At 38.4% G+C, this 15,429-nt stretch overlaps 1 protein-coding gene across 1 annotated transcript in view; it reads left to right on the forward strand.

The window, feature by feature from the left end:
- The first annotated feature begins 362 nt into the window (after window positions 1-362).
- Window positions 363-15,429, forward strand: part of LOC142337440 (zinc finger SWIM domain-containing protein 8-like) — a 97,569-nt gene continuing 82,502 nt past the window's right edge. The window contains exons 1-8 of the mRNA XM_075386666.1: window positions 363-608; window positions 1,200-1,502; window positions 1,816-2,870; window positions 3,249-3,513; window positions 7,711-8,004; window positions 8,309-8,646; window positions 10,499-10,807; window positions 11,412-11,628. Coding sequence (XP_075242781.1) covers window positions 404-608; window positions 1,200-1,502; window positions 1,816-2,870; window positions 3,249-3,513; window positions 7,711-8,004; window positions 8,309-8,646; window positions 10,499-10,807; window positions 11,412-11,628 — 2,986 coding nt within the window. The 5' untranslated portion in view covers window positions 363-403. The remainder of the gene's footprint in view (window positions 609-1,199; window positions 1,503-1,815; window positions 2,871-3,248; window positions 3,514-7,710; window positions 8,005-8,308; window positions 8,647-10,498; window positions 10,808-11,411; window positions 11,629-15,429) is intronic.

Genomic DNA, 15,429 nt, shown 5'->3' on the forward strand with positions numbered 1-15,429 from the left:
TACTAAGTTCTCTTGGAGCCTTTCAGCTCGCTAGTCTTCATGTATGCGATTCACAGAAACTGTTTTGGATGGAGGATGGAGACGTATGCCCATTGTGTGGTACCCAGCACACCCCCACACCTCTCCTCTCCCACCCCACATGCAACCAAAGACCCCCCCCCCCCACCGTTGTCCCCCATCAATCCCCCGGGCACAAACGGAAGAGATCCAAAAATACTTCAACAGTTCATCAGTTTAAAGTCGACCAATCCGAGCGCGGTAATTGTCAGGCTTTATTTTTCGTTTTATATTGTTGAAGTATACGCCGGCTCGGCTCTGATTCTCCCTAAAAGTTTGATGCTCTTATACGAAAATTTGGAGGCAGTCATGAAATCGTTTCAGTTATCTATGAATAGCTGAAGCCATGAATGTGTTCACTCTTGGTGCCGTTGTTGGCACCACTTATGGTGAGCGAGAATCAATATTTGAAGACTCGGATCGCTTTGAAGAAGAGTCATTAGATTCCTCGACGAGTGAGCAGGACATGTCGCTGATCACGTGGCGTGGCTGGAATACTGCAGCAAACGACAGAGATCAATCATTTTGCCGCCATGAAACACATAAGTCAGGTTTGTTAGTTCGTTCTATGATTTTTTTTAAGAAATCCAGTCTTTTATTTGTAGAGAGCCGAAAATAAGCGTGGAACTGTTCTCACGCCTCCCTTTAATCTAGGAGGAGTGTTCATTTTACAAACCCTGGACGTTAACAACGTCAAGTCTAATACAAGAACGCCCCAAATTAATTTTAAATTTTGCTCAATTTTGGTTTCGAAGTGTCCAAAAACTATCAAGACGCAGTATTTAAGCGCATTGAAACTGAACTAGCGCAGAGTTTGAAAAGATCCAGTTTTTCGATGCTTCTCAAATGTACTTCACGAGAAATATGAGTTGGCTTTAGTTATAGACTCAATAGTCGCTATTAAGAGCGTCAATGAAGTATTCCAATTTTTGAGTGGCCCACATCTGAAGAGTGATCTGCTGCTACTAAAACTGGAAATTGCAATAGATAACGCCATTCAAAAGACCATTCCCGAATGAACTGACCCCCGAGATAATCTAACTGACAAGCCTAACATATCTCTACTGCTAATATTGAGTACGGGATTTGTTTTTCATTTGCTGGTGATATTTGCTACGGTACTTGACTAATTTTAATTTCAGGATGCACAGTTTTCCAGCCTGAAACCCTTCTCGAAGTATGTGCGCGCAAAGTGGCCGAGCACTTTCCATTTGAGGCGATTGAGAAATACAATGAACCAATTCCAGTGGACGTGCAGCTGCGTATATCATTTTGGAGCTTCCCTTCGGCCGCCTCGGACATCCGTTTGTATGCATGTCTTGGCAATGGAAATGCGGACGAGTTCAACAAGGGTGAGGCAATCTGTGCTGGGAAGAATTCGGTGAACAAGATGTTGCAAATTGGTTTCCACTTGAGTGGACAAGTTACAGTTCCTCCTTCACTGGGTGGGTAAATTTGATCGTTTAGTGGGCTAGATATCGATTGTTGGAGATGTAGTTTCGTTTTCCTTTTTGCCATCGTTAATTTATATGGATTATAATCTGCTGTCTACAAATTTTTATTTTCAAATGGTTTTTAAGCAATATTAACATTGAGGTCTGTATCTGCAACACAAATTTATAGGCAGAATTTGACATTCACTCGTGTCAATTTTTTCTATGGGAGGCGATCAAAATTCAATGCTTCGAGAGATGCGCTCGAAATGTACCCTTTATTTTTTTTGGAAGAGCATCTCATGATGAGTTTATGTTCTTTCAGGTTCTCTCTCTAACACAGTGAAACCAGAATGCATAACAGTATCAGTGACCTTCGACAGAAAGAGAATCACACATACAAATTGTGGCTGCCAGTCTGATATCCAATGGTGTCGCCACGTTGTGGCTCTCTGTTTGTATCGAATCGAACATCCCTTCAAAGCTGAAATTCGGGCTCCTGTATCAGAATCCCTTTCCAGGCTTCAACGTGACCAATTGCAAAAGTTTGCTCAATATCTAATATCAGAACTTCCTACTCAAGTCCTGCCAACGGCGCAAAGACTTTTGGACCAGTTGTGTGGGTATACCCCTTCCGATGTAAAGATCCCAATTGCAGAGAGACCTGAGACGGATCCGAACCTCTTAAGTCCTTCCTCGATGCCGATCAACTTGATCCAAGGAGCACCTGATCCGACAGCGGGACCATCTATCGACGATATCAGTATGTGGACCCTGGACGAAGATAAGTTGAACTCAAAGTTGAAACGAACTCTGATGAAGTTTGTCCAAATTATGCCGGCTTCTGTAACTGATTTTGGCCAAGTGTATCCTCAGTCAATGACACCACCTGCCAGTTCGGAGTTCAACACCTTGCTGAGACCTATAAGGGGCAAAGAACCGGAACCAGTTTGGAACCTGCTGTCAATTGTCAGAGAATTATGTATGCGCCAAGATCCCAATTCGCTCTTGATTCTTGACATCATAACTCAACAGTGTGTCAATATTGACTCACTTGTAGTTTGGTGGTTCACGTCCCGAACAGCCGCGCATTACTACCCAAATTCAGGCAATAGGAGCGGTAACGCTGGCGCAAATCGTAACAGAAGTTCTGGGTCTGCGGTGTCTAGTACTGTTGCAGGCCAGCAATGTTGCGCTACTCTGATGGATGAGATAATTGACCTGTGGACCTTGTTGATTCTCAATCCAAGATTGGGATCGGATGAAAAGGGATCTCTTGTTCACACTATGAGACTTTACCACGTGTATTGTATACACAAGATTCAGACCAACCAGGGAACTTGCCTTCAGTTCAAGAGGAATGAACTTCGCAATTTCCAAGTAAGTTCACCTGACTTATTAAACGTGAAAGTGGCCGTTCAATTGTTCTCTAACAAAGTTTTTATTAATGATTTTGGCTTTGTGGGTCTTTTCGCTTGAGCTATTTGACTTTTCGTCCTCAAGAACTTGATCTAAAGCCCAAGGGCATTATGTTACTTTTCAGTGGTTAAAATGTAGAATTTATCGAAACTGCCGAGGAGGCGTAATTTCATTATATAAAGGACAATTTTCGCCCATTTTTTCCTGTTACCCGCTTAAATTTTGAAGTCGGAGTCTCTGCGAAAGATTGCAGAATGTCACCTCACCTTTTAAAACCACTATGTCGGGAAGGAATCGTTTCTCGAAGTAACGAAATCAAAACTCTATTTTGTTGTTTAGGGTTTCAAACCAGTGATAAAAGCCGCCATGTCTGAATTCCCAGCTCAGTTCTACACTGATTCAATGTTCAAATACAACAGACCCGTGATACTCACTGCATCTCAATTACTGTACACTTATCCACGTGTCAATAATATCCTGGAGACAGCCCAGAGTGTGCATGAGACAATGTTGAAACGGAACCAGGCCGCGGCTGCAGCAGCAGCAGAACAAGCACGACTGAATGTGAATGCTGGACATCACGGAATCGGAGGAGATCCAATGGGTATGTGTGAACCCATTTCAATTAATATTTATTTGTCGCAGTTATTTGGTTCCTGTTAGTTTTTTACGCAATACTGTTGTCTGATCAGTTTGGTTTCTTTCCAGGTATTTTGCCGCATAACCTATAGTTGATGCTGAACGACCTCTATGCTGAATTTTTATTACTGTTTCTTAAAAGATTAGAGTTAAGAAAAGAGTAGACTTAAGAGCATGTAATCATCTAGATTATTCAACCAAGTCAACTGTAAGACTATGGACTAGTATCTCAGTCATGCGTGTCATGGCTGAGTCTTGCAGTTGTACTATTTCTTCCGAAGCAATGATGGTAAGCCGTCTTGGGTTTTATTACTTGAGTCCTTGTTGTCTGATAAGAAAGTTCACGCTTGATCGTTGGCCTGACCGATTTCACCTTTTGATCAATCGAATGAGGATAAACTGGTAAAGGCCTATGCTGTAAATTTGTGTAAATTCCCACAAGGTACGTGCTTTGTTTCGGGGTCAACCATTAGGCTTTCGAGATTTCTCTCAACCAATAAGAAATTGACTTGGCTTCATTAGTCCAATCTGGTGGCGTAAAAACGAGAAAAGCAAATGCGTTCTCTTATGTTTTCATGGGCAACTGTTAGTTGGTGAACGGGAATTTGTTTCTAAATTTTTAAAAATGTATATGACAATTTGTTGTTTTTGAAGAAAGCAACACCTCTAGCTCTTTTGATACGACTGCTAGAAATTCGTTTTAATAACGATCCTAAGAAAAACAGCTGTTGTTTTAGTGATGATTGAGCCATATCTGACAACCTGCTTCTGTTTTTTTAATCATGTTGTTAATGTAAATTTCAACCTCTTCTAAGCATTCTGGAGATTGAGCGATTTTGTTGAACAAAATAAAAATAGAATTGTTTTAGATTACGGACCCCTGCATTTTTTCTTGTGGCTGCAGATAATTATTCGTTATCATTTCCTTGCCGTTACACGCTTTTTCAGTGTATAATAACTATTTTTCTTTTTTATTCTGTAGTTTTTTGTTGCTTTCGGAAATCACCAGCAACAAATCAAAATCAACCGATTTTTCACGCTTGCTTCGTCTTCTTGGTTGCCTAAATCACATACGACAGGCAGCAGGCCGCGGAAATTACAAGCAGTCTTAAAACAATTTTCTAAACTTTATGGTTGTTGAGATCCTCTATAAAAGAAACAAGTGTATGAGCTGACTTCTAAGAATTTCCAAAAAATTATGAAATTGAATGAGAAGAGCTATCACATTGTTTCGCACATTAGGCCCGTTTTAAAGTTCTTACCTCAAATATTGTTGTGCTCATAATATAGGTTGAATAATAAGTGCTGAATTTTATTGCTTTTACTTAAAGTTGCGGAATAAGTTAGAAGTTTGTTTTTATTCCTTACAAATGTTAGGTTGTTTTTACGCTGGTGAATATATAACTCCAGTAGAAGATTTTTAGAAATGCTTTTTTGGTTTTACTGGGTTGTGCACAAATCTTCGACCTCGTTTATTCTGACAAATTTTGCCTTTTACCTACGGTTTTTAACCAGTACGGAGAGTGCACAGTTGTTGCAGTGATCATATTGTGTTTATTTGCTTCGCGTTTGACCAGAGCCTCACACTCTGAGAGGGGATCGTTAAGATCATGAATTTGTTGTTTATCTTGTTTTTCTGGGTATTTTTAAATACTTTGTTTGCGAAATAATTGAATTTGTAAAGTACTGTTAGCAGTTGGTACTTGGTGCCGGATTTGTGTATAATATGGCTTACTTTTAGATTTTCCTCTGAAATTTCAACACCTAAATTTTCAAAAAAATTCTTAATCTGCGTTACTGTTAGGACTTGGAGCTTCGAAGTGCAGATTTACTATTAGCAATGAGTCTTTGGGTTGCATCTTTCCTGTGCTTGGAATCGATGGTTAACGTTGTTTTCATTTTAGTTCAGCCGTAATTTCTTCCTCCTGTAGTGAATTTTTTGCTTTCAAGACTTCAATCAAGATTTTTCCAATGCACTAACTTAAAAAGAAAAAAACAAGAGAAGTTAAAAGAAAAACATTTTGTTTAAATACCAGATTATCAAAAGGTAGCACTCAAATAGGAGTTTTCCGTGACTGTTCTTTAGCTTTCTCTCTCATCTAGACGTATTAGTCACAAAGTGATAGCGGGGGCTCTTATTGGTCTTCTCTTAGTTTTTTACAATCCAAAATATTTGGATTGTATTGGTGTGTTTTTGGATTGTATTGGATTTTCTCACACTTCTGGCTTTTTCACGTCAGTGAGAAGTTCAGTTAGAGTGGTGATCTTAGTCACGATGAAGTTGTAAAGGGAGCCAAAATTAGAATAAGTGTGGGGTCTGACTTTTTTCAAATTATATTTAAAGTGTAGTCGGAAATTGGTGCCTGAACATATGTTCGGTTTCTGGGAGGGAATCTTTAACGTGCGTAAATTTGACTTCTGTTTTCAGTGTTTCTTTTCCTTGTTTGCTTGCAGTATAATACATATGCATTTCAATTGAGCCTATTTTAAATTGCTTGAATATATCAAGTGGGCAGCTAAAACCTTTTATGACTTCGACACTTGTGTCATGAAATAATGAATATTTGATTTTGCCCGTTTTTTTAAAAAAAATTTTTTGTCTTATCAATTAGTATCATCAATGACAGGTCTGATTGGTTGATAATGAGGCTCAAACGAACCTAATTAATGGTTCGAGTTAATAGCCTAATAGTTTTCATGACTTTGACACTATTGCTTTTGTAATTTGTGTTGTGCTTTGCAATTTTTTTAATCTTATTGTTTATTCTCATTAAGCAGAGGCTTCATAGGTTGCTAATAGGGGCTATTTTAGTCCATTGAACCGTTTCGTTTGCTCAAATCTGATGCCTTCTATGACTTTAGCAACAATTGTTTTCAAGAAATATAGAAGTTTTGTGTGTTTTTGTTGTTAACTTTGTTATCTTATATCTTAGTCTCATTGTTGACAGGTTTAATTGGTGTCTAAGAAAGCTTTAATTAATGCAGGTAGATATTGCTTTCTTTGACTTATACGTTGTCCGCTTTTAACTATTAGTAAAGTTTTGCAAGTATTTATTGTACTTATTGCTGTCTGATCACTTTAACCTCCTTAATGACAGGTTTATCAGTTGCTGATGAGAAACAAGGGGATAATAATTACTGGCTTGATTTCATAGAAGTCGTTTTTGATTTTGACTATACAGTAAAAGTTGATATTTTGCCTTATTTTTGTTGTTCTTGTGGTCTAATTGCTTAATCTCAATGGTGTCAAAACAAGTTGTTCTCATTGGACTTCTAATGGGGCGTAATTAAATGTTGGGTCACAGCTAAATCAATTCTTTTGATTGTAAACCAGGACTTGTCATGTTTTTTATTTCTGTGGCAAGAATTTTGTTACGACTCTGTGCTTTTTGTTCATTAATTCATGCCATTTTGTCTGAATTGCGTGCTTGACGTCGTTTTTCTCTTAGTGGAACGAGTTTTTTTGTTCATTCGAGTGATTGTTTTTGATCTCGTGACTTACACCACTCTCAAAAGTGATTTCCTCACTTTCGAAATGATTTACGAAATTAACAGAAATAAGGGGAACTGAAGGTTACTTGAGCAGCTAATAGAAGCAGGAATACTATATGCAGATTCTTAATCATAATATAACATCAGCAATGATAACTCAGCAATTATACAAAGATGAGAAATTTCACCTTTTCGTTTTTCAAAATTTTTGAGACTGCAGATCTACGAAGCTATCCCGGCTATTTTCTGGCAATCTGACAGCTATGTTGTCAATTGCTCTCGATTTCACACTTCAATCCCGATGTGCGTCAAGCGGGTCAACGGCCACTATTGTCCGGCAATTTTCTGGCTATATTTAGTGTTAGTGCGCTCTTAGTATCCTCTGGTATACGTAGACAGGTGTTCTTCGGAGACAAATTTAAAAGGGAATCTGTTGAAATCTTGTGAAATGCTTTCTTCCTTCCGTCATGTTATTGGTCAAAACAACGACCCTCTTGTCTGGGTTTAAATTAAGGGCATGCAACAATTCACCAGAGCGGCCACTGTAACTCTTGCCATGTAGTTTTTTGCCAGCTTTACATAATTCAAATTTGTCCAGTTTGAAAAAGGATTTACATGAATCGTTTTTAAAAACAAATTGAGTATACATGGAGCCGTTTGTGTATTGCAGTAGATCAGAACAATTCCTCGGAGATGCTGATGGATGATGACGATGATTACTACGATCAGGAGGAGGACCTCAACCAGTCATACGAAGTTGACCCAGTTGCTTCCGAAGGAGCATTCCACGATAGCAATGAACATCACCTCGGCTACCCAGCTTTCGAACACCACCATAGCAACGCACATCATATAGCTCAGTCGGGAATGGGAGTACAACCGAGTGACTCAATTGACGAGGGACTGGATACCTCCAGTAGACGGGAATCCATCACCTCGACTGGATTGAGAAACTCTTATGGAGGTAATCAACATTCTGAAGTCCGGCTATTGAAACAAATTCCCGGAAGTAACTTTTCTTGAGGCAGATCAATTTAAAAAATTGTTTATTAGCTGCTGCTTTCAGAAATGAATATGGCGTACTTAAAAGGGGCCAATACTAAAGCTTTTTGCTATTGAAAATCAACGTCTCTATCAATTGCGAGACCGTCGCTCAACATAATTATGAAAAAAGTTCAGTTAATTATATAGTTGTTTAACGGAAAAAGCAACTTGATTACCTCTTTAAGAAATAGAGTTAAATATTTTAAAGAGCTTCTTATTTTCAGCCAACTTAGACTTCCCACCCATTACTCATTTTAATGCATTGATGGGCAACGAAGGCAGCAATGAAGCGAGCAGCTCATCAAGTCAGAGAGGAGGAAACGGGAACCTCTCAGCATCCGAGTCTACGTCTCGTCCACACTTCCAAGAGGACAATTTACCACCCGATACCATGCCTGGAAGTTCGAGAGGAGGGAGAGATAGCAGTGTCCCCGTTGGACTCGTGAAGCACCACAAGGGAGTGACGTCGAAGAATCCCGCTGGAGGAAGCAATGCAAAGAGTGGCAAGAATCGCGTGTTTGACATATTTGCAGACTTGAATCCTCTGAAGTGTAATATCGAGGTAGGTTCTGCTAAGTTAGCTTCCGTGAGGGTCTGTACAAAATAAGATGTTTAATAGCTGCCGTCAGCCTCTCAAACTGCTACTATTTGGGCGCTCTCCTTTTTACAATTCAAAGAGATCTTTTTTTAAGATCTGTTCACACATTTTCATGATTTTTGAAGTCAAATTGGAGTAATGATTTGGTCACGCCGAAACAGGAAGTGGAGGGAAAAAGCTAGTGGTTTTGCGGCGTAAAATTGTTTCGCTCTAATTTTAAAGTTGAGAGAAAACGATGTTTGGACAAAAATTAGCTTTCTCGTTAGTGGTTTTTTGTTCACATGCGGCAAATTCACTTTGATTTTTAATAGCCGCCCTCATCTTCTCAGCCGGTTATTATAGCGCTCCTATTTTTTTTTTACTTCGTCGAACTTTTTTTCGCTTTACCTTTTTGCCGCTTTTTTGACATTTTGCGTGAAATCTTGACTTCTCTAGGCTAGTTTCACTCCTCTGTCAATCTGCTCAAAGTCCTTTTAAACAGCAGCTGCTCAGCAAAGCAATTCAAACTGAAGAGAGTCAGTATAAAAAAATCGAAGTCAGAGATAGAAACGGGATAAACCCATAAAGCCCATTTTTAGATGCCCGGTACTTGAACTTTGTTCTCATAAGTTTTAGTTACTATCTATAATGCTTATTGGTATTGATAGCAGACCCTGTAGCCTCTCACTGAAAGACAGGAGTATGTTCTACTACCAAATGACATCAAGTTAAATTGCTTTTCAAAATGATTTTGTACAAAAATCAATTTTCGTTTATATTTTCTTTTCTTTCAATCCCGATAGAGTTATAGGAATCAACGGCGGCTATTTTCCGGCAATCTGCCGGGTATGTTACTATTTTTCCGATTTTTTGGATCGGATTTCTAAATGGTTTTCCCAATCCATTCATGGTACGTTCTAGGTCTAGTTTTGTGTTTAGTCAATGAAAATTCGGATCTTTTCCGTTTGTGCCCCCCCCCCCCCCCCCAGTATGTTATGCTCCCCCCAGTGACAGAGCACGTGTCATTACATAGTAAATCATTATGTAAAAATATTGCACGTGCGTCTGGGGGTTGCAAATAATATGCACACACTAAGCTGGGGGGGCACAAACGGAAAAGATCCGAAAATTCTTTGAATTACGTCAGGACTTGTCCTGCTATTTTTAATTCGCTTTACCTTTTGATCACGTTTTTTGTTTTCCATAAGTCACCATTTTCACGTTTGACCTCCGACTTACTTCACTCACTATTTCAACTGAAAGGATACTAAATTGTTTCACACATTGAATTACGCAATGTAGTGAATATGCCAAAAGAGCAAAATCATAAAAGGGATAAACCGATAAAGCTCGGACATTAAGTCATAGTGCATTTGGTTATCAAAGTTCATTAGAGTGATTGCTAGCTGATATTAGTAATAAGCTTAATACGCTTCAGTTTAGAAGCTAAGGTAAGTTAAGGTTTAGAATCTAACTGAAACTGCACACAACTAGAACAATTTTTGAAACTTAGAAAAAATTTTTGTTAATTTAAATCTTTCTTCTTCTGCTTCAATCTCGATGTGCGTCTAACGCGTCAACGGCAGCTATTTTCCGGCAATCTGCCGGCTATGTTGATCATTTTTGCCAACCAATCTTTGCTTTCATTTTTGGTTTTAGTTGAATTGGCTTTTCACATCTCTGTTATCACAATAGTGCATTTTTAAATAGTGGTCTTTACGTTTCGAATCTGATAGGACAATTCAGATTTAATAGGGTTTGCGGTTGGTCTGTTGGTGAAATTTTTGCTGCCTTCCGATTTATTGTCCTAGCACGAATGTGTACACACTGCTTTTAGTTACTTCACCTGTTGATGGAGTCATTACACGCTCACAACTTCCGAGAGCAAGCGTTTGCAGTCGCAGTTGAACTGGCAGACGCACTTGTTAACAACTGTCCCGACCTTTTGGCTGACCCTCCCCCACATACGAGGTTTAGACGGAAAATCAGATACGAGCTGAGTGCCAAAGCTTGTCAAATATTACACAAAATTGTGTCCGTAGTCAATGTGCTTTCGGAGAAATCGGAATTGAAGACTCTTGCGTTTAAGTTGGCGGTGTGTGGTTTGGAAATTGCGAGGTTGCCCTCGCCTTCCAAAATGTTTGAGGTTTGTTTGTCTCTTGATTTACACTTTGTATTCTATCGAGGAACCCTGCTTGAAACATACACTTTGCAAGTTTTAAAATGTGGCAATGTATTTAGGAAAATCTGGCGGTCTAGAATCTGGCTCTGTAAAGATATGGCGTTTCAAAACTTTCACTTGAGTGGGATCTTTTCCGGGGCTCATACTATTTGCAACCACCAGACGCACGTGCCATATTTTTGCATGATGATTTACTATGTAATGGCACGTTCTCTGTTACTGGGGGGCGCATAACGTACTTGGGGGGAGGGGGGGGGGGGGAACAAACGGAAAAGATATCCCCAATTTTAGTTAGTTTGGTGTCATATTTTACCAATCTTTGTTCGAAGATGTCTTGGCACAATTAGTGCTCGAAAATATTATTGGGTGGTGGGGGGGGGGGGGGCACAAACGGAAAAGATCCATTGAGTGTTTCAAAATTTGTCAAAATTCTCGTTTATGATAAAAATCCATTGGGGAAAAACATGTTTGACAATGTTTTTGATGATGATGATGATGATGGTTTTAGCACCTTTTCTAATCTCAAAAGTGCGTTCGTTCAGTTTTCGTTATGTTTTTGTGTGATCAGGTTAAGATGTACCATTTGGAGACAGTGATTCTGAACCAACTGAGGAGTATCACGTGTGGAAATGGAGAAATGGCAGTTCTCAGAGAGAAGGCACAGCACCTTGCCCACTATTCCCACTTCAGAGGACGTTATCTTTTGCCTCTTCACTTGGCCATGGTCATATTTGAGAACCTCTGCTGCTTCGGAGGCGGTGGGGAACTTATCAATCCGGCCACAGGTGATTAGAAATAAACATTTAACTGCTCTTTTTATAGCTGCGAAGCTGTAAGCTGAGCGAAGCTATATTGCGGTGCTCTGGGTTTTTCACAATCCCATGTATTTGGATTGTATTTGTGCAATGTCTTTTAAGATCTGTTCACTTTTTTCGGCTTTTTTACGTCAATGGCTACTATTGGCCTTCTCTTGGTTTTTAATAGCCGCGAAGCGATTGCTGAGGCTATTATTGGCCTTCTCTTGTTTTTTTATTTTGTCAAGATTTTCGTTGCGACCATATGACGTCAAAATCGGCTTTTTTTGTTCATTCTTTCGTGCAAGTTCGACTGAATTTCGCGCGTGACATCAATTTCCACTCTTATTGGGGCGAGTTTTTTGTTCATTTGCGTGAAGTTTTATGACTTCCTAACTTTGAAATAGACTTTTCTTTACTTTAATTCGAAGAGATGAGGTCAACTGAGTGTATATCACTCTAATTGAAGGTTATTTAACTGCAGCGAATATATGCAGCAATAAAATATACAGATTCCTAATCAAAATTTAACATCTCAGCCCTTCATTAAAAGAATATTTTTTTTGGTCTATCTTTTTTACTATTGTCTTTTTGAGACTACAGACAATCTGCCAGCTATGTTTTAAATTTAGTCGTCAAGATTTTTGTTGCGACCATGTGACGTCAGAACCAATTCAAATCTGCTTTTTGTTCATTCGTTCAATCAATTTCAGCTGAATTGCGTGCGTGACGTCATTTTTCACTCTTATTGCAGAGAGTTATTTGTTCATTCGCGTGATGACGTTTTTGGTTTAACGTGACTTACTCTCTCAAAAATGTTTTTTCTTTGATTTAGTTCAAAGAGATAAGGTCAAGCGAGTGTGTGTGCCACTCTAATTGAAGGTTATTTGAGAGCAGCTATCAGAAGCAGCAATAAGTTTAACAGATTCTTAATGTAACATCTGAGCATTTCATAAAGAATTTTTTGGTCTGTTTCACCATCTTTTTGAGACTGCAGATCTATGAAGCTTTTGCGGCTATTTTCTGGAAGTTTGCCAGCTGTGTTTTGTTTCGTCGTCAAGATTTTTGTTACGACCATATGACAATACAATCACTTCAAATCTCCTTTTTGTTCATTATTTTATGCTGTTTCAGATGAATTGCCTGACGTCAGTTTTCATTCTTAGTGCAGCGAGCGTTTGTTTATTTGCGTGATTAAGTTTTTGGTCACACGTGACTTACCTCACCCTCAAAAATTACTACTTCACTCTGAAATTGACTTTTCTTTACTTTTCAATAAGTTAAACCAAGCGAGTGTGTGTCACTCTATTTGAAGGGTATTTGAGAGCAGCCAAAAGAAGCAGCAATAAGTTATACGGATTCTTAGTCAAAATATAACCTCTCAGAATTTAAATAGAATTTTCTTTTATATGTTTCAATATATTTTTGAGACTGCAGATCTGCGAAGCGATTGCGGCTATTTTCTTGCCATCTGCCAGCTATGATCAGTGGGCTTTCTCTTGAGTGCTATTAATATGATACATAAGTTTTCTAAGGGCGCATATTTGCAATTGATTGAACTCATCGATGGACAGCTAATGCCCTCTTCTACTATGACATGATTTGTTGTCATATGTTATTTAAAATTTGGTTATTGACCCTTTCGTGATTATTGCCCCTTTATTGTGTTATATTCTGGTGCCATTACTGACATTGTTGTTGGTTCCTAATGACGCATAGATGAACCTAATTAAGCATTGTGGGTTCATGGATTGTGATTTTCTTGACTTTTCTATTTGTTGTCAAAACGTTTTATTGATTGTTATTAGCCACCCTCAGCTTCTCAAAAGGCTACTATTGCTCTCCTGTTTTTGTTTATTAGTTTATTTTATTATAGCTTCGCTTGATCTCATTTAGCTGCTTCCCGACATTTTGCGTGAAGAATTTTTGAGTTGTTCGGGCTAGTTATTTTCTTGGCTCATTCTGCTCAAAGTGCTGTCAAACAGCAGTTGCTCAGCAAAGCAATCTAAATAGAGCAAAGTAATAAAAACGACGAAATCAGAAATAGAAACGGGATGAACCCATAAAATCCAATTTTCCAGATTTTGATGTGCGCTGCTTGGAGTTTGTTTATAGCTGCGAAGCTGTAAGCTGAGCGTAGCTATATTGCGGTGCTCTTGGTTTTTTTTTGTTTCGTCGTCTGACGCTCTTTTTTCGTTTTCCATTTGTTCACATAGCAAAGCTGAAAAAGTCAATTTGAGGTCTTTTCTCTTAGGCTAGTGCGATCGGTTGCTAAGGATGCCTAAATTTATCGAATTGTTATATTTTTTGCTGTATTTTCTTTGACTTGTTCGCTGTTCTTATTAAAAAGGTATTGAGGAATTTTTTAGTTTTGTTAGTATTTGTACTTATGGCTGATTTATCGTTTAAACTCATTAATGGCTAATTTCATGCGTTGCTATCGAGTGATAGGTGAGTCTTATTAGTCGCTTCAGTTCATAAAAAATTTTGACAGCGACTTTTGGAAAAAAAGATTCTTTTGTCCTACAGCACTTAAAGTGCTGTCAAACAGCAGTTGCTCAGCAAAGCAATCTAAATAGAGCAAAGTAATAAAAAACGAAATCGGAAATAGAAACGGGATGAACCCATAAAATCCAATTTTCCAGATTTTGATGTGCCCTGCTTGGAGTTTTTTTATAGCTGCGAAGCTGAGCGTAGCTATATTGCGGTGCTCTTGGTTTTTTACAATTCAAAGAATTTGAATTGTATTGGGGCGCTGTCTTTTTTTTTAAGATCTGTTCACACATTTTCTTGATTTTTGAAGTCAAATTGGAGTAGTGATTTTGGTCACGCCGAAACAGGAAGTGGAGCGAAAAAGCGAGTGGTTTTGCGGCGTGAAATTTTTTCGCTCTAAATTTAAAATGAAGTGAGAAAACGGTGTTTGAACAAAAATTCGCTTTCTCGCTAGTGGTTTTTTGTTCACATGCGGCATTTTCACTTTGACTTTTACTGTTTTTTCGATTTTTTGGATCGGATTTTTTTCTAAATGGTCTTTCCAATCCATTCATAGTCCGTTCTAGGTCTAGTTTTCTGTTTAGTCAATGAAAATTCTTTGAATTGTGCGTCAGGACTTGTCCTGCTATGTTTTTTGTTTCGTCGTCTGACGCTCTTTTTTCGTTTTCCATTTGTTCACATAGCAAAGCTGAAAAAGTCAAATTTTCTGAATGCCTTCTTCCCGTCACTAATGGCATTTGCGCGCGTGACATCATTTCTCACTCGCTTTAGCGAAAGTGTTTAGGTTATTTGCGTGATTAGATTTTGGTCATACGTGACTTACCTCACTCAATAAAATGACTTTCGCACTTTAAAACTTAGGTTTAATTGAATTTGTTTAAGGTGAAAGGAACTCATATGTGCAGTAAAGGTCCCTAATAAGAGGCTTCTGTGGAATGAATTTTAACAACCTTTATTAATTTATCGCTGAATGTTTTTTAACCTAGTTTTTTGAGCGGCGTCAATTTTTTTCAATTTAGATCTGTATCTGTTTCTATTATATGGCACGCAGGTCTATTCTTTCGCAGCTATTCCGGCAATCTGCCATCTGTAATGCTTTTTGGCTTTGGTACTGACCCCTGTATCCTCTATTTAAGTAACAAGACTATATCTAGCTACAGCATGATGTAAAAATAGTCCGCACTTTAAAAAAGTCTCTAAAGTCAATTAGTTTTCAATTTTTTTGGTTCTTTGAGTCCCATTCGGGGTTTTGGGAATTAATGGCAGCTTTTTGTCTTATCAGTTATTCTTATTAGGGAC

Source organism: Convolutriloba macropyga, chromosome 4, assembly GCF_964194025.1.
Source record: "Convolutriloba macropyga chromosome 4, txConMacr16.3, whole genome shotgun sequence".
Classification (NCBI taxonomy): Eukaryota; Metazoa; Xenacoelomorpha; order Acoela; family Convolutidae; genus Convolutriloba; species Convolutriloba macropyga.